Source organism: Vanessa cardui, chromosome 20 (assembly GCF_905220365.1).
Source record: "Vanessa cardui chromosome 20, ilVanCard2.1, whole genome shotgun sequence".
NCBI classification, from domain to species: Eukaryota; Metazoa; Arthropoda; class Insecta; order Lepidoptera; family Nymphalidae; genus Vanessa; species Vanessa cardui.
This window is the reverse complement of record NC_061142.1, coordinates 5,140,535-5,164,702: the sequence shown is the minus strand read 5'-3', so window position 1 is coordinate 5,164,702 and position 24,168 is coordinate 5,140,535. Positions and strand designations below refer to the sequence as shown.

At 32.9% G+C, this 24,168-nt stretch overlaps 1 protein-coding gene across 4 annotated transcripts in view; it reads left to right on the top strand.

Moving 5' to 3' along the window:
* The window catches only part of LOC124538182 (ETS-like protein pointed), a 126,412-nt gene that overhangs the window by 77,042 nt on the left and 25,202 nt on the right, over positions 1 to 24,168 (top strand). For 2 of the 4 annotated variants that reach the window (XM_047115144.1, XM_047115143.1), the window contains exons 2-4: positions 7,008 to 7,364; positions 15,402 to 15,518; positions 23,689 to 23,892. In XM_047115144.1, the coding sequence (XP_046971100.1) occupies positions 7,322 to 7,364; positions 15,402 to 15,518; positions 23,689 to 23,892 (364 nt within the window). In that variant the 5' untranslated portion in view covers positions 7,008 to 7,321. The remainder of the gene's footprint in view (positions 1 to 7,007; positions 7,365 to 15,401; positions 15,519 to 23,688; positions 23,893 to 24,168) is intronic. The other 2 variants (XM_047115141.1, XM_047115140.1) reach the window with 1 other exon arrangement.

Genomic DNA, 24,168 nt, shown 5'->3' with positions numbered 1-24,168 from the left:
GGATAATGGATTCGGCTCTTATACCTAATGCAACATATCTGTCCTTCTGACTTGCGTGGGTCGCCGATGAATTTTGCACTTGACTACCGACTCTCTTTGTTTGATGCATTTCCATTTAAAATTTAACAATGCTGTCATGCGACGAATACAAAATTTCAATATTACACATATTTCTACTCGATGTTATCATTTAAATAACTTTAGTGTCACTTAAATATATTTTAATAGAATGTAATTTGTGTCGCACGATATTTCTTGTTACAATTTAAAAGGCGATGATAAACAAACAGGTGGATAGCGAACAGTAACCATTGCGTCGATTTTATTGCCTCTAATTAAAATTTATTATTGAATAATGTTACAAGCTGTTAAATCTATCACTTCTTTTCAAGATAGTAGGTCTTGAATCAACGTCGACTGCGTTTTCCTCGCGTACTTAGTCAGAATTCCTTGAGACGATCAGGTACTAGCAGGTAGAACGTTATCAGCTTCGCTCAACGCTCGCCAACGAGCGTGGGAATGAAAAAAGCGTGTTAAACAATAGCTACAGATAAGAGCATCGTCAGACCCCATTTAGGGTGCCTTCCAGTAATTGTGCTTGTGTTTTCACTGAATGCGTTTCATAGCAACGTGCTTCGTAAATGTTATTGCACAATTGGTTATATTGATTTTAGATTAGAACGAGTAAACACATTAGTACCTTTTATTTATAAATATAATAATGTATTTTTAATTATATAATCGCACAAACTGTTGTTATAAGTGCGCAGTGTCGGGCACAGGTGTTATTTTGGGCTTCAATTTGAACCCTTCATAGTCTATACATAACTTATTTCAAAATGTTGCAATAACAGATGGCATTGGTCTAAATTAGTTAATTGAAATCGTTTCACGTAGAATTAACAAAATAATAAGTCTAATTTTGTACATAATTTATCAATGTAACAAAATAACTCGGCGTAAATTAGTTAGTAACAAAAAAACGTAAATCACATCGTATTCTAGCCGGTAATGAATCACGGATAAATAGTTTATTTAACTTAAGTTCACAGAACTGCGATTAGTTGCTGAAAGTAAACTGTTTCTCGTTTTCCCGGTCACGCTTGCTTTCGACATAACCAAACATTATGGTCACAATGTTTTCGAGCTGCGATACAAAATACAGAAATACCTCAAGGTCGTAGTCGAAGTTAGAACAGAACAAATAATACAAAAATACACTTTAAATGTATTTGTTACAGATCAGACATAGCGATAACACATCGATTCAAAATTTGGATTAATATAAACTTAATATTTACCTATTATGTATTTCTTTTTTAATATACAAATATATCTTTAAACCTAAACTAACGCACATATTTAATTCCGCGGTATATTTATATAATTGGTATAATCCAAAGTTATTTTTCCAACCATACTTAGTCGGCGTACCGAGTTTAAATACATACTACATACTTACATCTTCGTATATACTCTATCAATATCTCTGAAATTATTCGTGCAAATAAAGACGCTTAAACGAGTTTTTTATCGTAATATTAATAAGCACAAGAACAAGTTAAATTTAATAATTTTATTATGTACTCATAATAAAATAAAACCTTATCATTACCTCAAACATAGGTATTATAGGTAGAGCAATAAAATACTTATAAAATCTTTCATTATTTTATTTATCAATACTTTACTTACTTTACTTTTTTATTACTTTATGTACTTCCAAAAAAAATTATCCAACGCTTGTAGAGTTGCGTGAACAAAATGTCAAATTTTCGCAGTCAACCAACCATGTTCATGAGTCACTATTTCAAACAAATAAATTGTTGGGACTTGGAAACTTAGCCTCTTTATAACGTAGTATGGTGAGCTACTATTTTTTTTATTTGATTTTTTTTGTCACTGACATTATTGTAAACATCCAATAAAGTAGTAAAATTTAAATTAATTTATAAAACTGTTTTAAATAATTGCTCATTGGTATTTTTTATTAACGACACTTTTAAGACTATAAATTGGATTTAAAGATAATAACGCGAGTAGAAAATTCAAAATTAACAATATCCGCAATTATATCTGGCCATTTGTTACAAAAATTTTGTTTTTAAATTCGTCATTAATTATAATTATACCAATGTAGCAAAAAACGACGACGACATAGACAATTATCTTTAAAAACATTTTTAAAGTGAAGAGAAACCCTAAAGCTTGAGATGATTATCGCAAAAGGTTTCTTAATTGCTGTTTGTATGTATAATTTAATCACTTTGTATTGACACGACAACTTATTAAAAACCTGTCATACATATAACTAATTCATTATACTATCTGTGGTTTTAAAAAAAAGTCTGCAAGCACAAGTCGAGTTCCGTCATATTTTATGCAATGGCTGTGTTTATCTGTCTTCAACGCATCAATAAATTTGCCGCAACGCGTTAGGAAATATTTTCAGCCAACGTTAACATGCTGTTAATAGTCCCTAATGGCACAGTGACACGTAGCGACCCAATTTCACAGCGAATGGGAATATATAACAAGGCTAAATTAGGCATCTATATTTAAATTAATTCGAACACCAGTTAAATTTTCAATTTACATTTAATCTAACGGAAAATTAATGATTTTAAACACGTTTCGAACACAAGCATATTTATCTCTTGAGTGTTTTTAACTAATTATTATTTATTACCATAGAAAAAAATAAAAAGGAATGTGGTACTTTTAAATATTTTATCAGTTGAAATTAGTTTTATGAAGCAAGTTTAATATTATTTAATGTCTTTGTGTTCTCAAATGAGAATGTTACGTAAAAGTCGACACTGAACTTAACCCTATACTCACGGAATTAACATACAAAAGTACTGAAATCGCTTACATTTGAATGTCTAATGAGCCCGTATATTTATAATCCGAAATGCAGAGGACGTGTTTACGATTTGAGTAAGTATATTTAGTTCATTAATATTAATTTGTACCTACATATAAACTGGAAAAGGTCTTAAATAAATATTCACATAAACATTTATTAATAAAGTAAATAGCACAACCTTTTTGAAATTATTAAATAAAAACTCTTAATAAAAAAAAAAACAGCGCGGTAGCCGAATTGCAAGTACTAAAAATAACAAGGTCGTAAAGATCGTGGTCGCCATTTCATGCATTATCGAGAACCGAAGCGGCTGTTATACCGCCCACCCAATAAAATATTCATAAAAATTTGAATATCATAGATTCTGAAACGTAGAGTTTTCCTCTCGGAGATTTTTCTCGCGGGCGGCACGCTGCGCATGCGCGTGGGCGGTGGGAGGTGTTCGCCAATCGCCGGTCAGCCCGCCCCACGCTTCACGCCGCTCGTGTGCACGCCTTGTAATCTCATTTACCTAACTTTTCAAAACACCCACTCGAGATAGACGCCAAAGAATCCGATAACAACCGCCAATTTTGTCTCCCAATTGTTGCCCGAAAAAATATTATTAATAAATCTACAAACCGACCTCGCAGCGATCATATTTAATATGGCGTCGCTGAAAATGACTTAGCCATTTCCATTATTCACGTCCATAAAAATGAAATAAAATTTCAGACAGTACTGTATATTTCATTATCATTTTCGTACTGTCTGATGTTTCATTGTGGTATTTACAAAAGTTTATCATATTGCATTCATTAATATGTAAATTCGAGTCAAATGGGGACACCCTTGTAATGTAACTGATGTTTTCTACATCGTAAGGCTACAATTCACTCAAAAGAGTTTTTATACTCACCTAAATGTAGCAAGGACTTAAAAACTTATGTTTTTTTGCGAGATTACATTTCGATATAACCAGCCAGACCTTATATGTAAAGGTATTAATATGGTATATCTGTATCAGTTCTTTGGTTCACTTTTTATAACGATGACCTTATTCGTTAACGGTCACGTAATGTGTAATTGCATCTAGGTGTTACACATTTGATTGAAACGTAATATCATAGAGTTAAGCACAATTTATGGTAAAATATTTATAACTTTGCTATAATTGGTAACAAAGTCAAATGCATAAAAATAGCGGATATTAGACTTCAAACCCAAAGTTTTTTACATTCAAAGCCTTATATTATGACTGCGTTATAGGTACGTATGGATACATAAACAAATTTAAAAATATATCATAAACAATTTTATTTATATCAGAATAAACTCGTACCATTCACTTGAAATAAATCTAAGTGTCTACATATACGTTGTAGTAATTACCTATTGTAGTCACATTTATCATCGCCGCCCCACCGTCCATAACGTTTTAATTGAACGGTCTAAGGTCAAATCACTTGGGACGGTCGGAACGGGCGACCGTCGCTACATTATCTATGCTATTTGTTAGCTCAGCCACAGATTAATAATACAACTTGTACATCATACGATATTTTTTTAATTGGCAAAGATCTTAAAATATACAGCTTAAGTAATTTGTTACGGTTTGTAGTATTATGTAGTTAGCAAATACTTACCTATACTCGAATAGTTTAATGATCACGAAAATTCAAAGTGAGCGTCAAATATGCATACAATTTGTGTTTTGTATCAACATTGTATAATAGTTGGACAATTTGTACAAAAGTTAGCTTACGCAGAGCGTACCGAACAATCTATAACATTGTTGTTTGCATCAACATTACCGAATTGTTATACAAGCATTGTTCCACATTTGAATCGAGTCCCGCGTCACACGCGCTTCGCCGAAGCATCCATTGTCACGATGTTTGTTTGCTCGCAACGCGTAAAAGCGTTCAAAATCTCGCGAATGTCCCATCAAAACATCGCGGAGGCAAACGACAAACGTGTTCTCGGACGAGCAAAACGATCTCTGTCGAACGAGTCTGAATAAATTGAATTCCGACGTGCCTGTCATTTTAAATGCACCCGAATACGTTGTTTCGATGTTTAAATACAAAATCCACATTAAAGTTATTTAGCGTGCATGCGGGTGTCCACTTTCCTATTAAGGGGTCGAAGATGAGATAGAAATTAGAGCCGACCCCGGTTGATCCCGCAGTGCAATTGACACCCAACGCTTAGTATTTGCCGTAGTCGGCCGCAGGCATTAATTAACGCACCGAGATGTAAATTCATTGTTACTTATTACACATTTTGTATTCGAATTGCAAGATTTCAAATTTACCAAAAATAGAAAACAATTAATAAAAATAATATTATATCCGATATATCAAGAAATGTATTATATTTTGAAATGCATGATTTCGAATTTCAGTATTTCGAATTTAACTAATGCGATCGCTCTTAGTTGGTTGGGGAGACAAATTGGGAGCGACAATCGAGTTAGTTGACCCGTGGCTGGCAATCTCAGCTCGACCACGTGATTAACCGCAGTCACTCTGACACCGCTAGACACATTAACTACGAAACAATTAGCCATCAATAACACATTTCTCCACAATATACCATGATAGTTTATTAGCTAATGCTCGGTGTACGTTACAGAGCCTTTATAATTATATTTTTGTCGGTAATTGTCCGATACGACTCACGCAATTTATCGTTGATAGTACTTACTATACAAGAAACCTTCATGCAAGTTCGAATAATATAATCTACTAAGTTTCAGCTCAATCGGACGAACGAAGCGTGAATGGACAAATAGAATATGAACACATACAAACAATTACTTATTTATTAGACTAAAAATATATAATTCATTAAGTTCACAACAATTTTCACACGTCAGCCAGCGATACCTATTACTAAATAAACATATAACACTATTCGTATTGAACTATTGTCCTCCAATATTGGACGAGGCAACTGGCCCTATTAAATGACACTTGCGGCACAAAGGATCGTCCTCGATTCAAAGTTCACTACCTAAACGAATGTTTCGATCTGTAAAACATTTATATTTTAAAGGAGAACGGTTTGTTAGATATGTTTGTAATAACGTGTAAGTTTTGAATGTAATCGTTCAAATACCTTGTCCAGTATGATGCATGTGGTGTCTAAATTTGATTTTCATTGAGGGCAATTCGTCGCCCCCATCATCGCTAAGTAAGTTAGATTGAATATATGTATACATTAAGGCCCATTTGTTCTCAATTTCCTGCAGTTAAGAGAATTTTATTAACATTCGACTTTAAAATAACAGTTCTTTATAAAAAAACAAAATAACAAACAATACTTTATGACCTCTCAAGTCCACGAACTTGAACAATCGTGTGAACTGATAAAAAAATTCCTACGTATTAATTAAAATGTTTGCCACTAACTCGTTAACAATACTTAAAGTTTAATATTTTCGATAACCACTATACTTACCGACCCTTTTACGGAGCGGTTATTAAATCGGAATAAAGATGTTTACACGCATTTAACCCTTGAACCCTCATCTCGGTCGGTTGCACCGTGCCTATCAATTTGTTATGTAATATATGACATGCATATTATTAAACTAATAAGCCCTTTTAAAAGTAAATTAATTCAATTACACCATTAAATTAAATCATGTGACATTTATATAATAATTAAAAAGGGTGTACAGACTTTCTATCTTTTGTTTATGCTTTTTTTATATTAAAATTTTCTGTTTATATATTTTTTAAGGTTATAATAAAAACGAAGTTAAGTCCAAGTAGTAATTTAATTACTGAAACAAATGACGAAAGAAGCGCCGTTATTTATATTCGTCTATACACAAGGGTCAAAACTCTAACCACAAAATTTAGCGAAATCGTTCGTCACGGACTAACGGACCGTGTGAGAACTGTGAGCTCGGTGGGGGTTATACTAGAGGGTAGGTGCGGGTGGCAAGTAGGGAACCGGAAACGACTGGGCCGTACCACGCACCTGTGGGAATGCTCCATGCTATTTGAATATTGCTTGACTTCATATCGAGAACAACTTGCAACTCGACGCATTGGTTATCTGTTAACAACGCACCTTTTTGCATTCGATTCGTAAATAAATAGTCGAGGGCAAAATTCAAGTGACTCAAATCATGAAATTATTGTAGGTGCTACGAGTGATAAATAAATGAACTTTTCAACGGTGACGTAAGGAAAAATCACCGACAAAATGAAAAATAGTGAAGAGTGTTTAGACTAATATTATGACATTAAAAAAAATAAGTGTGATATTTATTGATCTTATTTAAAGTAGAATTTTAGTTTGTACATTGTAAATTATAGACTAAACAGACGTTTGTAAATATAAAAAGTGCTCAAAACGATTATAAAATAAATATACAAGAGAATAGTGCGAGTGTGAACAGTTCGGACTTCAAGAGCCCGCGGCAGACAAGATCAAGCGACGGCGGCAATTGCAGGCATGGGAATCAAAGTCATGATGAAAGCTTTCAATAAGCCAAAAGGTTAGTAAACGGTAAAATTGATAGACCTACAAAATAGAGCACCCAGTGTACCTGTGAGTCGAGATGGCCCAGTGGTTAGAACGCATGCATCTTAACCGATGATTGCGGGTCCAAACCCAAGCAAGCACCGCTGATTCATGTGCTTAATTTGTCTTTATAATTCATCTCGTGCTCAGCGGTGAAGGAAAACATCGTGAGGAAACCTGCATGTGACAAATTTCATAGATATTCTGCCACATGTGTATTCGACCAACCCGCATTGGAACAGCGTGGTGGAATATGTTCCAAACCTTCTCCTCAAAGGGAGAGAAGGCCTTTAGCCCAGCAGTGGGAATTTACAGGCTGTTGTTGTTGTTGTTGTGTACCTGGTATACTATGTTCTGATTTTTTTTTTTTTTTTTCATTTTGTAACTTATTTAATAATAGCTACCATATTACGAGTGAATTAAAATGAAAAACATACTTGTATTTTTACTGTAAGAATGTAAGGCAATCTAATACTTTTAAAAACAGATAAGTGACAGATTAAAAATAATAACTGTCAATCATAACGTTGACGGCTGACAGCAGTCGGCCATTTGCAGAATTCGAATTTAAAATTTGCAACAGTGTTATTGTCGGTTGTGAAAAGGCGATGTATCATCCTCGTAGTGACGCAACGCTCTCGGTTTCGCCTGCTCTTGTACCAAATGTGAACGCTCCGTGACCGTAAGAAATATATGAATATACGCTTTTAATGCGTATCAACTCTTGTAAAATAGTGAAGCGTTGTATCGCTTGAATAATCACCCTTGAAAATATTTTAAATAAGCATGCTTTTACAAAATTTTAACTATATTTAGAATAATGAGTCTAAAAGCTATTTTTACAAATAAAGGCTCAATAAATCACGAGTCATCGTCAATATAAACATCTAAGATTAAAATATAAAATAATTTAGTCGTTGGTTTATTCTGTAGTGTAACAAAGCAACACGATCCGTAACATCGCGTGCCTACAAACTTAGGGCAGCGGTTGTGCAAGCTTCATTACCGTAATTATGATCTGCGCATGCTCTGCTGATCTTGAAAGTGAACACTTTGTGCACAGCCTGAGAACTGTTGCCGAACATTGTTTGTGTACGACTAGTCAAATAATCGCCACAATCCTAAAAACATAAACAAATAGACCAATAAGTGTATAATACTAAAATCATAATTAATAAAGAGCATCATTTCAATATGAACCTGGTATTCATCATATATATATATCATCATGTATATCATTCATCTTAAGTCAATCTCTCTATAGTTCGTCAAACTATAAACACGAAGAAAGACATCATAATAAAGTTCTAAGAGTATCTCAAGCGAACAATAGTTAGTCAATGAAGCAACAGTAGGAACGCGTTTACGACTCAACACACACGGGGGCCATAAAAAGTCATAACAATTTACTGATATAACAAAGAAGAAGGCATCTAGTACGGGAGCTAATAACGCACCGAACAGCATCAGCGCGCATGCGCGGGGGCGTCCATTCACGCCGCTGATTGGCCCATCCGGTGCGCGCTCAATGAGATGATGCGCCCGCGCCGCCTCTGTCATTGAGCAAAGGTCTCTCGCCTACATTCGTGATCAACGTTACAGATCTTTAGATTAATATGCCCACTATTGTTAGCTACCGTTTAAAAGGTAGAACTAAATGCTAATGGTTATTCCCCGTTTGTTTTACAAGACTAGTTTTTTTATTTCGTTGGAGTCAGTAACCATGTTCATTAATTTTATTTTTATTTAAACTATAGAACAATTTTAACCTCAACAAAGCCAAGAGTCTAACAAAATGGACACCGTGTTCACACAAAGCGTTCTCATTTTCTAGATGACTGGACACAAACCATTTAGAAATAACGCTACATCCATTGTCATGAAAAAAAAACATATTAATTCAATGATTATTAATACTTTGATTACACGTCAGTTTGAGCACCTGATTTACTTAACTATGAAGAAACAACAATTAAAATTGAGGCGTAGAATAAGGGAATTTCTTAAAAGTTAATTTTGATGTGTAACAGATATGTAACACCCTTTTGCGATGGGTAGAATGATATACATCATGTAGTGTAATTTCGCTTATAAGACGCTTGTAACAGTTATTGGAGTAATTATGAGTAAAGACGACGATTTGAATGCAAAACATCGCACGCGCCGTTTACGTCACGCGACGTTCCAAGTTCAAACGAACAATGGAGAAGCCGGTAAAAATGGCGCGAGCTTTTGTTATTTGAAGCTATTGTAGTCACGCTGTGTCACGGCGTTAATAGTTCAAATGAAAAGAGACTGTCTATCAGCTAATCTCAAGAAGATATTGACATTTATTGAACCTAAAATTACAACCTAGCATTAATCTGACAGTATCGTCATTTATGGACAATAAGCAAAAAGTATTTAAGTGCTATTGACATTTTTTATTGTTTAACAATTGCTACAATTTCTTGTTTTTTTTTTTAATTAAATTGATAAAGTTATAACTTTAATCGGAATAGTGTCTTCATTTAAAACCGCGCAACAAGTGCCGTTCCCCGCTATTCACCCCTCACGCCACGTCGCCACCTCGACACCTGTTGTCGTGTGGTCACGAGGGAAATGTAGGGCATTTGAATTGTTTGATCAGATATAACGGCGACAAAAAAATTACAGGAAAATTGGTGTATAACAACATTGTAATTGTGCATAATTTTTTTATTATTATGAAGACTTTGACAATAATATTATCAAACCTGTACATAAACTTTATTAAAATAATGGAAGATAAACAAAACTCTATATATGTAACATTTAGCCTATTCTCAGTTTCAAAAGAAAGATTTGAAGCGGCTTTTCTCGGGGATTTATATAGTTTTCGCGACTCATGATGAGAAATATATAAAAGCATATTACAGATCAAATCTATTTTTTATGTTTAAAAGCGTTATGAGTCGTGAACTCATTATTCCTACATGCCCGAGTTATAACTATGTCCATTATAATAACTTTTATATTGAATATGTATTTTGAAAAAAACTAGTAGAACATACGATTAAGCTTCAAACGCTAAAATCGCCAAGACATCTAGGTTGAACAAGCTACATTTTTGCTACCAAAAATCACCAATAGTCATTAATCTGCTTAATAAAATAGCGAAGGTTGTAAGGCAACTTTTGTGTTGTGCTGTGTGCCCGCGCGCATCTCCGGCCCATTGTGCCGTTATCAACGCCATTCACGATTCGGCGCACTGTCGATACATACAATTTGCATTTAACCTTCAAAATCAACTAACTCCTTCCAAGCATGTTTGAATTGTTACACGCCAATTTACTTACTATCTTAATTTGTTGTTGTATTTGTATAAGCTACTTTAAATAAATAAAAAATAACTGAATATTGTTTTACTGAAATTTGCTAATATATTTATGTTCGCACAAAACTCTTGAATAACTTCAAAAACAAGAACGTAGGGAAGTATGTAAGTATGTTGATCAAGCGGAGAAATGGGATCGACTGGCAAAAAAATAAGACAAAGTTTTCTCAGGCTAATCTGAATTTCAAAAATGATGCGCATTGTTAATTTGACTGAATAATCAATGCTGTCTGGCATAACTAAATCGTACTTAACGAAAAAATGAATTGAATCACAATTTAAAACAAAAACCGTACCGATGCAAGATCGCTTCGTTTTTGAACGGAGCAATAATTCCAGGTGACAAAAAACACAAATCCAGGATCATGCTGTGTACAGCCATTAACAAGCCCAAGAGATTTTAAACAACCTGAACGTTTTCATTAAGCTATAATGTGAACATTGATGTAGAAAGAAAAACTTAAACCGTCTTCATTTCCGCGGACACTTACATTTTATTGCATCGAACACGTGTTTCAACTCCCAATGAAATCTTAAGAATCAAAACGACCTAATACTCAGAGCGATCATCATCCACTTTTTATCACAAAATACAAATCTGAAATTTAATACTCAATTACTAAACAAATACTCAAACGTTAATACTAGTAAATTAATATTCTCGCTATCTGAACAGAATTGATTGTGTAAACCTAACTTTACATGGTATAATACATGTTTCGAAATAATGAAGCCGTAAAAAGCGCACCTTTATATTCGTGTAACAATTTATATATCATCAAGATTACAGCTTCTAGTGTATAAAATGAAAGAAAAAAATTACAAAAATCTGTAATGATATCCAAATATTTCAGTGCAAATTTAAAGGATGCGAATAAATTGTAGAAGTCGATTCAACAACAAAGGTTTCGAGCGTTTCGTTTCCAGCTGGACGGATGATGACCATCGGAAACCATACGTGATAATTAAGCCAAAATCACCCGGACTAATTACCTTAATGACGGAAACGGAACTTGTCACGTTTTTTTTTGTCATCTCGAAATACAATTCTTAAAGTAAATGAAACCCATTTTACGAATACCATTTTTTTTTTTATAGATTAAATGTAGGGATAAAAACCAGATAGAGAACACATACATAGTTTATTATAGCTAACTATATATTTATACGTAAGAAAAATACCAGGACTATGAATAATATGTTATTCAGTTTATTAAATATTTTATCGATTTTATATGAAATATGTACCTAGAACATAATAAAAAAGACCTCTTTAAATGAAGCATTTATTACTTAAAACTAAAAATTGTATGCCTTCGTGTATCTAATATACAACATATAGGTAGAGTACATTCATGAAACCATACAATAACTCTTTTTTTTATTCTTATGAATATGCTTAATGCGTAATTATATGAATAAATCAAGAATAATTATTTTATGATAATGCGTGTGTATATTAATAAGTCGTGTGCGCAGGTGTGCGTGATGCAGCCAGTGCGTTTTATTTGCAATTACATTTCATACAATACAATAGCAAACGTAACTATACGAGTTGATTTATGTAAAATGTCAAAGGATATGCAATAGGTTACAACTAATATATGTACAGACATCCTGGTGTTGAAAATATACCTTATGTATTTGTTATTTTACATACAAATATTTTTCAATTAAACTAGTCACATATAGACACTGAAACTTAAAGGATTTTAGTGGATAAAACACTTAGACGATAACCGCGGTTCCAAACCTGTGAATATTATATAATATTAATATGTGGAGAAGGCAAATATCGTGAGGGCGATTAACAAGGGCCCAGCTATATAACATGTATATACTTCGTTTAAGTATTTATTTGACTAATCTTATTAATAAAATGAATTGTTTATAAATTCGAATCGAATAAAACTAAAACGATTCAAAAATAAACTAACGGTATATTGTCCGTTTACATCGTAAAAAAAAGACGACGACATTTGATTATCATTAAAATCATAGGATGTTTTATTCAAATTAGTTTATATATAAAATTAGCACATTTCGTTTCGCACGATAACTACGATGATTATATGTTTTTTGTACTGCTTATATTAAAATCGGATTGCCAATTTTCACACCATACCGGTATGATGTTAAAATTACAACACTAAAAAGCGAAGGGCACACAACTGGGAACTGTCACAAAAACGATTTTGTATCGATTTTGTTGCAGGGTAATTAATAATGCGATCTTTTAAAATGTCTTTCGAACAGCTAGGTTTTTTAAAACTTTATTGTCGTTTCATTATAATCTTCTAGAAATCTCAACCCTTTCAAATCTCATATCCGATAAAGGATATCGTTCCTATGGTATTACTGCACACAAGGATACATTCGCAGTGAGTCAAGTGCAGCTGCCGGCATCAACGAGTAAATCACAATGCGCCGGAGTTCGCAATTAATGTCCGCGTGATTCGCAACAATCACTGCAGTCTTACTTCGCCCTTTAATATTATAATAAGTATATTGTTTTCTAAGATTTTTCGCAGCACATAGTTGTTTTAACAATAGCCTGAAAGGTCTACGAGTACCTAAACCTCAGTAGCACAAAATATTACCTCGTGAATAGATATGACATAATTTTTTATAACAACAATCATAATTATTTGTTTCTATAAACGATGTTCAAATATTACTTATTCAACATTATGTAGAATAAAAAAAATGTCATTATCTTTTTTTATGATGTAGCGAAGGACATCATACTGATTGATATGTTATGTTATTTTAATATTAACATACACATTAATAATGTTAATCATATGTAACCTGTCTTAGTTCACATAAGTTTTTTGCGGTGTATAAACGATCTCGTGTTTCGTCCCGTGGACGAGAATACGTATGAAACATTTAAATGATATCAGAACGGTTCAGCTAGAAGATCGGAGCGGGCACCGACCGTGGGAGAGCAGTACAAATCTCAACATCTCAGAACTGGTCGGCAGGTGTGCAAGCCGCGCGCACACACACTCACGCCCACGCACACACGCGACGCAAACCAGACGCACTTATGAATGAAGCCTGCGTCCGCGCACGACTCACACATACGTGATGCAATCTTGCTTGTTTATCTCTGATTTATTTTATTCCAAGCCATTGGGACTCGAAAGAAATCAACTATTAATTTGTTCTTCACTACTCGGTAGAAATAAAAGTAAATACCGTAGATGAAGTAATTAATCCGTTGATAATAAACGTCGCTTGATGAAGTTCACGTTTGATTAGAGGATACGTACCGCGGTGGACACTAATAATCTGTCACTCGCACACTTTGATCTTAACTTTATTGCATCCATGTTAAAAAAATAACTATTCGTACGGTCTCTATAAATCATACAGGTGATAAAAATTTTGTTAATAAATAAATCTTTGATTTATACGACTACATGATATTAAATGAACGGCATGGAAGGCAGGAATTAATGGGTGAAAAGCTAGTCGCTTGTAACTGGTATTACACCTGTGTAATCAATGATCAGTAATTTCGACGCCATCGCTGGCTACCTACTCTAATCAAACCTTTAACTATCCAATGAAATATCTTAGCTACTTATTTTCTCAATCGGTCTAATTAACTTTAGCGCTTCTATACCGAAGTTAACTGAGCTCTTCCCATTATATTACGTGGATGAATCGATACTTGAAATTACATCTTTTAAATTACGTGTAAGCAAATAGGAAAGCTAAGGGCTGTGAATATAATTAACTTTTTTCTATTTCATCTCGTGAGTATATATTTTGCTATCTATTGAACAGAATAGCTTTTTATGAGACTCTTTATCTATACCAAGATATTGGGAAAAATCTTTCAACAAATATTTAGTTACTTTCGAACAAAATTATACTTTTATTTGATAATAAAAGCTTTATGCATTCCGAAAACTTACAAAAAAATATATTTTTCTTATTGATCCTGAACAAAATGTAGTTTAATTGATTAAATAAGACGAATTTATCAAAAACAAAGAAAATTTCGTACAAAGGACGATAATAATTTGATAACCCAAGTTGAATCGGACGCCACACGCCGACCGACCAATCTTTGTCAATCGTAAACAGAACGAGTTTCGATCGATCGGAGATAAGAAAACATCGATCGCCCGATCTAAAAGCACCCTTAACCTTATCGGCTGTGTATAAAAAAAACCTTTTATCTTTCAAACTAAATGTAAGGGCATGTAATTGGTTAGAAACCTGATTCGAGAAAGAGATAATGATTTTTATTAATTTATGTTACGTGATTGCATAATAGAAAGCTGAGTTTACGAGTCGATACAGAAGTTTAAACGGTAGCTGCTGTAACTTGTAGATAAAAGCTCCAAAACCGGTTTCGCTTTATCACTTACTACCTTTATTAATGTGATATATTTATTTTCGTATACTTCAGTATTCTTTGTATCAATATTTTTTTTACGTCTGTCAATCCATCGTATTGTTGCAGTACTGTGATTATTATGAGTTTTTATTTTAGATTAAGACTTTATAGACAGGTATTCACTACGTTATCATACCAACATTGTTTTTGGACAAGGTGATTTTTGTTATTAATCTCTTGGCCCAGTTTCGTTTACTTTGAATTGGACAATATGTAAATGATAATCTTTGTTTTCGCAGACATCCCATCGCAGGTGCCGCCGCTCACGCCCGGCACCAACAAGAAGATGGCCGAGGCGCTGAAGGCTACCTTCGCCTCCTGGGAGAAGGAACAGCTGCGCCTCGGCGTACCAAAAGGTAATTTACTATAATACTATATTTGCTTTCTTTAAATTCTATCGTATATTTCAGTAAAACGCCAAAATTTTTGCCCAATGCTGGGCAAAAGCCTTTGCTCTTAAATAGTTCGGAACTAATACCATTGCTTTACTGAGGGATGCTTTAATATGCATATGTCAGAATTCATGCGTTATATTCGTGTTTTGATATGTTCCTTCAATACGCTTTATAAATTACAATCGCAAAAAATCATATAAAAACTCATTGTTACTTGCTCAGGTTTGACTCCGGGAGCTTTCGCTTAAGATACACGTGTTATCAACTAGGCCTATGTAGCAGAGAATTTATGTAAACTACAAGAAAATTATTCATCGTATTATCCTAAAGCAATAAATGAATACTATGTTAATTAAAACAGTTTAGCTGTAGAAACAGATAATTCTAAAACACTTTTAAAACACACACTCAAGACGATCAGTTAAACATTTAAATCTGCAATAAAATTAAACTTTACTGATGTTTTATGTTCACTTTAGTTTTGTAGTTTAGTAGAAAACATCTCATGCGGCTCGAAATTGTTTAGTCTTTCAAAGAGATGGTTCCAATATAATCCTAATTATGCAATTTTGTATATTTTTTAATTCAATATTTTTTGACGTAATTCATAATTGTCATGCCTAAAGTTCAGGCGATTTTATTAAATACTGGCAGTACCTACATATTATAATATAAAAAAATGTAAATTTATCAATAATATGAATTAAAATTAAAAAGAAAAATGATATTCTGTATACAACATTTCTTTATATAAGTTTATAAGTAAAAATAAAAATAGTAAAAAAAAATTATCTTTTATATTATACAATATCTAAGCTATCAAACTTTATTTAATTCCTTCGTCAGGAGTCCATTCTAGGCGAGAAATAAAGTGTCGCTTTCCATTAAAACTCCATATCACAAGAACTTTTAAATCCGTAGGCTAAGTAGAGTCTCATTCGTTCGCGAAATTTGATCGAAATAAATAAACAAACATTGCCAGTTATATAAACGCTTGTAATAAATATGTAAACGCTTGCTTGTAGTGGGTACCGCGCCCGTTCAACAAGAGCTAATACATCGATAGCGAAATACGATAGTCTTTATTTAATAGTTGTATATACAGAATTTCATTTACGAGTTTAATCATTCAACCGTTCGGTGCCATTTTATGATCAGGAAGGGAAAGCTATAAACCACGAAAATATACTTTTAAAAAGTTACTTGCATAGATCACAAACTTGGTACATACAAGGTATAAAAATGTTTATGTCGTTAAAAAATGAACGTTTAAAACAGCTTTTTGAAACACGCAGACAATTTTTTTTAATATGTTATGGATTTATGAATATTACAAAAAAATCTTTTACATAACAATAACAGCCTGTAAATTGCACACTGTTGGGCTAAAGGCCTCCTCTCCCATTGAAGAGAAGTTTTGGAACATATTCCGCCACGCTGTTCCAATGTGGGTCGATGAAATACACATGTGGCAGAATTTCTATGAAATTTGGCACATGCAGGTTCCTTCACCGCCGAGAACGAGATGAACTTTAAACACAAATTAGACACATGAATAGTCAGTTGTGCTTGCCTAGGTTTGAACCCGCAATCATCGGTTAAGATCCACGCGTTCTATCCACTGGGATATCTCGCCTTTTACATAACTCTGTCAGAAATATTTAAATGTGTTTTACAAGTACTGTAGCGAAATAAATATTTCTTTGTCACTTAATAAATAATTGCTTAAAAAATATAAGAAGTTAATACTTGTCAGTAAATATACGAGTTTAGTGTTTAAAAGTAAATAATACTAAAAAAGAAAATTCTAGTCATACATATTACTGTCAACCTAATTCGTGATATATATTATGTATATCACAATCTTCCTCAGAAAATATTATATAATAACCATGACGATATTTCGAGTATGGAAAAAAATATATATTAAGATTTATAACTTGCGATATACAAACTAATGTAAACTAAATACTAAATAATAATCAACCTAGAATATTATACTTTTATATAATCATTTAGCAATAATATATGTGTAACTCACTAAATTAGACGATAAATTCTAATGTAAAAAGTTTCTAATTTAGATTTCAAAGATATTTTTTAATTAAGATCACAACAATTTATTATATAGTTTATTTTAATTATAAAATGTAATATTAACACAAATAATTTCATTATGTCAAATGCGTAATTAGTTAAACCATTTAAATTTCTTAAATTGTACTTTATTGCATAATCTTAAGGTTTATTTTAATTTGAATTCAATGTCAACGTATAATTATAAATTGTATCTAATTTAACCCAATAAGTGAAAGCTACAACATTATTGACAGCTCCAAAATAAGGAAAATGCCAAAATATTTGAATACCAGTTCTTTATCTCATATACGACATTTTATCGAGTCGTTACAGATCGATTACCTTGTTTTATGCAATATTATGAAGAAAGTATCCAATTTTAAGAATAATTAATAATGTTCAGAATTTGAAATGATAGAACGCAAAAAAATCATATCATAAAAATGATTTAGTTAGAATATACCCTATAAAGGATGAGGGATTACTTTGGTGCATATATTACAACAACAGCCTGTAAATTCCCACTGCTGGGCTAAAGGCCTCCTCTCCCTTTGAGGAGAAGGTTTTGGAACATATTCCACCACGCTGTTCCAATGCGGGTTGGTGGTTGGTGGTACTTTGGTGCATATATTAAGAGAACAAAAATTATGAACTGATCTGCATACCAAGGTGCGATGAACTCTGAACAAGCGACCTCTGAAACTCTGTAGGAACATAATAATATGTTAAAATATAAGCTGTCGTTGCAGGACTTGAATTTTTATAACATTATAAATAATATTTCATCTATCATAGACATAGACCGTGTCGGGAGGTGACGCAGGTGACGTGTTCGACGCCAGTCGCCGACGGAAGTGCGTGCGTCTGCGCCGTGTCTATTCGCGCTTCCGGTGTCCAGTGCGAAATCACGCGCATACTAGTCACATTATCTATTCCATATCCGAAATTATTGCTAAAATCCAACATGAATCCGTAATTGAAAACAATCAGACTTGTAAATTTTATAACTATATATTTCTCTTTGTAAAGATACATTGCTGGAAACCGTTAAAAGTCCTAATTTTTTTCATGAAATAAACCAGTTGACTCCGCAATGTAATACACTCCTAACAAAGCGTCTTCTAATACAAGACTGATAGTATGATTTAAACATATATTACAGTTATACGCAAGAGTAAAACTACGTATTAACAATCATTAAACTGAATTCAAACGAAACATTTCTTGTAAAATATGAAATATTCTTTAATTAAATTAGTGACTGTCCATCAATTAACTTCTACTTAAATATTACGTTTAAAATTCTAATAACTTACCGTCGTCTGTCGCCATATGTTTTATTATATCTTAATATAAATCATCCGGCTTAAGCCTTGTTACTGCGATGCATTAATTACAAAAGCGAGTTACATTACAATTAAACCAATAACGATAAAGTTATCTTTATACCTATAATTTTGGTACTGTTAATGTTATGTTTAGACGTTTGCACTCAAATTGCATATCAGGCTGTTGTCGAATTGTTCAACTCAATAAAACGACTCGTAAAATTAAATTCAATGTAACCGGTTAAGACCTGATAAGTCCCCATCGAATAACCTTTCCATCTTACTCGTATAAACTGAACGTATTTACAACTTTAGTTAAAATATATTTACGAAGACAATATAAGTATTAAGAATATATATTTTAGTTTAATTCGTCTTATTATATGCTGACTATTTACTGCCTAAGTATAGCTTATCGGGATGTGATTATAAAGTGAGGCAGCGCATAATTCTCTCTGCCTACTGCAACTTTCCACCGTTCGTGTTAAAGCTACATCCATACCAGAAAAAGGATGAAAGATGGAAAGCGATGTGACGCTACTGATTCAAAAATTCATAGAATTTATATGTCTATATTGAAAGTACAATAATTTATATATTAATTATGATTACAGTCTAACAAGTTAGTATGAATACCTACGTAGTTATAATTTATAGTATATACTATAATATATATATTATAGTATATACCTATGAAGTTAATAATTTATAATAGTCGGGGATATACAAGAATCTTTCAGATATTCAGATGAAAATAAACTATTTATTGAATTTCTTTCAAGAAATAGTTTTTTTCATCTGAATAGTTTATTAAATACTTTTTCCGGATTTTATGTTCATAACTATTAGTTCAGTTAATATGATAGCGTCCTATTCATATTTTAGTGCAATATTATACAATATTATTATACAATACAATTTCTTTCTTAACAAATTTAAGAAGCAGCCTTTTCTAAAGAGGCAGCCTCTTCTTAATTGTCGTATAATAATTAATTTAAATATTCATTTTAACAAATCCTGAGTAGCGATATAAACAATATACATAGATACCGTTGTCAGACGCTTAGCATAACCAGCCGTCATCTGTGACCTAGAGCGTAATAAACTCATCTAATAAAGATTTATGAAGGCAATTTTAGAATCATACCATATCAGAAACATCTGTGGCCACGATTGACTCACCTCACCTGATATCAAATAAGATCGCATTGCTTATTCGAATCAAGATTTCATTTCAAACATATTTTTTTTATTCTAAATTTATATCAACTAGACTCCAAATATCTTCAAAAGAAAATTGAAATAAGAAAATACGAGGACCAGCTCTCGAAAATTCCAGGCTGTAATTTCAACTGACTACTAATAACTATCCTGAAATGAAAAAGTAGCCACGTAGTTTATAATAAACTATAAAAGTAGACCGCTTCTTATCTATATTATATAGTCGGTTGTATAACAATTATATAATTACACTTTATAGATCTTAAAACATAACAACGACTAGAAATGGCTTGTTAATTAATATACACAATAATTGAATAAAACAATTTAGTTTATACAACATTTAATTGAGAACAGTTAGTAATTGTTTAATGCGTATGGAAGGGATAATACAATATGGAATGATATGCATATTAAAAGTGGCGGCTTAAAGTTCTTGTATTTTCTTGTGTCTATGGGAAAAGTTAGTCCGTTAGTAATTGATTATTTTATCTTGAGTCACCATACAATTGGGAATACAGCAGGAAGTTTACTGTTGGGTGGTAAAGTAAGTTGAATATTGGGTGGTTAGGTTGATATTTTCTGTCGGTATCGCAAAATCGATCGACTAATTTGAATTTATTATATTTGAACTCTCGATTATATGTTAGGGTTAATTATTTATTGATTTTATTTCGATTACCATTGATTTTGACGCTGTCAGAGAAATTGGCACTGTGAGAAAATAATCCCATTTCTTTCAATGCGCTACCAACTTTAGAATCTAAAAAGTAGGTTGACGTACTTTAAGCTGGAACTCAAAATTACTAAAGAGTAATATTTGGCGGGAGAATAAGTGATGAGAAGGTGATACCTATTCAGATAGTTTTGTACAAAGCTACTATTTATGTTGCAATAATAAAATCGAAACCAGGACATGAAAATATAGATAATAACTCTTTGAATACACAAGTAGCGTGTTTATCTATTTATCTTTTCGAAGCGATCTCTCAGTTGAGCGTTAAATGGACATTCTTTGGAAAACGTTATCTGCTACGAGATTTCTGTTTATGAGCGAATTGATTGTTACATCTATTTCATAATAACTGCGTATAATTTGTAATAAGGAAGTGCAACAGCTACGTAAATAAATTCAATATTCTTGTTAAACTGCTGACCTATGCGTCTAAAAACCTGATAGATAAATAGTCACTTAAAGGAATCCCAAAATGTTGCCAAAAGTATAAATGGTATTGGCAAATAATGATTGACGAGTGCAATCATTTTTTTAATAACTTTATCAGTATCTATTTTGGATCAAGTCTTAATAAATGTTACGTGTATCTAAATATTAAAAAATAATGATTACAGAGATTAGCCGCGTCGCGATGCTTAGAATCCCCAGTAGGCGAATTAGTTAAAGAGATTTCGTCCAACGTAACAGATAATATTTTATTTCTTTACGTTATAGCATTGTTTTGAGTGTCGATTCTATTTTTTCTAAAGACAAAACAGAAAAAATTCAACCTGTTCTATATTTAAAAACGCCCAAACAGTTGTATTTCAAATCGATAAAGAAATAGTTCTGGTTGAAAATCAACGAATTCACATACCTTTAAAAAAAAGACTAAATAGAAAAATATACTGTTTTATCAATATACACGTACGCATCATGTCATACAGATATTGTACAAGTGTAAAACTTGAATACTGCGTCGTCATTCGCAATCAGGGTCGAAGTCTACAGTAGCGTAAACAGAGAGTCCCGTAGGCGGCCGGCCACTAAAAGCCGTAATTAAACTAATTATTTATTATTAGCCGGCTCTCGTCCCGCTTTTCGCTCGGGGAAAAAGTCAAGTTCCGACCCGTCCCGCAATTTGTAACATAGTAATACATAACTCTATTTGTATCGATCGCCACTGCGACGTTCTGTGATACATTCATAAAAGTGGAAAGAAATCGGCAATTTCGGCCTACGAGCGTGTTTTCCTAATATGTGCAAAAAATAAATGAACACGCGTATATCGTATGTTCGAAATTCGAATTTCATTTTTCTAGAAATTTTATTAGTGGCGTATATAAAAATAAAATTGTATGTATATACAAATCTTAAAAAAATTGCAACATTCGATTACCTACTTACTTTGAAAATGTTTTTGAGGTGCCGCCGGTTAACTACAAATATCTCTATCGACCGATAAATCTCTAGAACAGAAAGTTTCAATAGTCTGAAGAGTGGATGCCGCACATTTTAGGTCATTAACAAAACTTTTTGCTTTTATAACGTTTAATAGAAACGTTTTCTATGTATCGTTTCAAATTTTAAAGCACATATTTTTACACTGATTAATTACATACGATTCAAATTTAAAACCTTTAATCTATTTAAATATTTCATTTTAGAAACGATTGATGGCTTATTGCACCACGCTTTGTATAGCATTGTTGTTGAAGGCCAGCAAATTACATGAATTATAAATATATATTTTGGGATATATAATCAATTCCATTCATAACCAATCTCTACATAATAAAATCTTAAAAATATTTCCTGGAAAGTCTAAAATTAAAAAGTTTGTTCAAACGAAAACATTCAAAACGTTTTCAATAAAACCTAAATAAAGCTTCTATAAGATCTTTCAAAATAGAATACGTACATAATATACCATAACAAATACGATTTACAAAATATTTTACTTAGTATTTTGTTTTCATGAAACGGTATAAAGGTGACACGTGAAAAGTTTTAATGAATTAAAGACTCTTAGAGTAAGTCTAGAACGATAAGAAAACAAATAATTCATAGATCAGATCAAAAGGCAAGCGTTTCTGTTAAAACAACATGGAAAGCCACATTAGAAATCACTTTTTACTGCGACTCTGCGATGGGCTCCAAGGTCGCTGTTTCCCGCGTGAGGCAAGTTCCGGTGTTAGCCAACGGCCCGCCCGCCTAATTGTTGTCGAAGTTGCTTCACCCGATCACCGTTGTTTATCGGCTATTAAGGGTTATCATGTCATAATCGTCTATTAAGTCGTGTTTTTAACATTTCAAGTTTATCTATTATCAAAATAAAACACAAAAGTTTATTTTTATATAGAATCATAATACTATAAATTGAAAATTAAACTCTAAAGTTTATTTATTAAAACTATATTATGTTAGAGCCGAGATGGCTCAGTGGTTTAAACGCGTGCATTTTAACCGATGATTGCGGGTTCAAACCAAGGCAAGCACCATTGAAAACTCATGTGCCAAATTTGTCTTTATAATTCATCTCGTGTTCGGCGGTGAAGGAAAACATCGTGATGGTACCTGCATGTGTCTGATTTCATAGAAATTCTACCACGTGTGTATTCCACTTACCCGCATTGGAATAGCGTGGTGGAGTATGTTCCAAATATTTTGCTCAAAAGTAACAGGCTGTTGTTGTTGTTGTATTGTGTTATGTGTACAATGAATACAAAATATTATATTTGAGGTAGTTCATAGAGACCTAGTGTTAATAGTAAGGTATGTTTCGTAGATCCCCGGCAATGGAGCGAGGCAGCAGTGGCGGCATGGCTGCGCTGGGCTGCGCGGGAGTTCTCCCTGGAGGGCGTAGCGCTGCAGCAGTTCGCACGCGCGCAAGGCAAGGACATCTGTGCAATGGGCCGCGAAGAGTTCGTCGCGCGCGCTCCCGCCTTCATGGGCGACATACTGTGGGAACACTTAGAGATTTTACAAAAAGGTATGTTTCAGTCCAATTAAATTTATTTTAAGACAATAATATACGGATGGACATAAGTTTTGTTTTATATTTTTAACCTTTTGTTTACATTTATTTATTGCTTTTTTCCAAAATATATCACAAATGTCGTTCTATTTCAACTTTTTTCCACAAGACCTTAATAAATTATATACACACCTAAACCATCCTTATGAATCTATCTATCTATTAGCGAAAACCTCATGAAAATCCATTCAGTATTTTTGGAGTTTACCGCAAACATACAGACAGACAGAC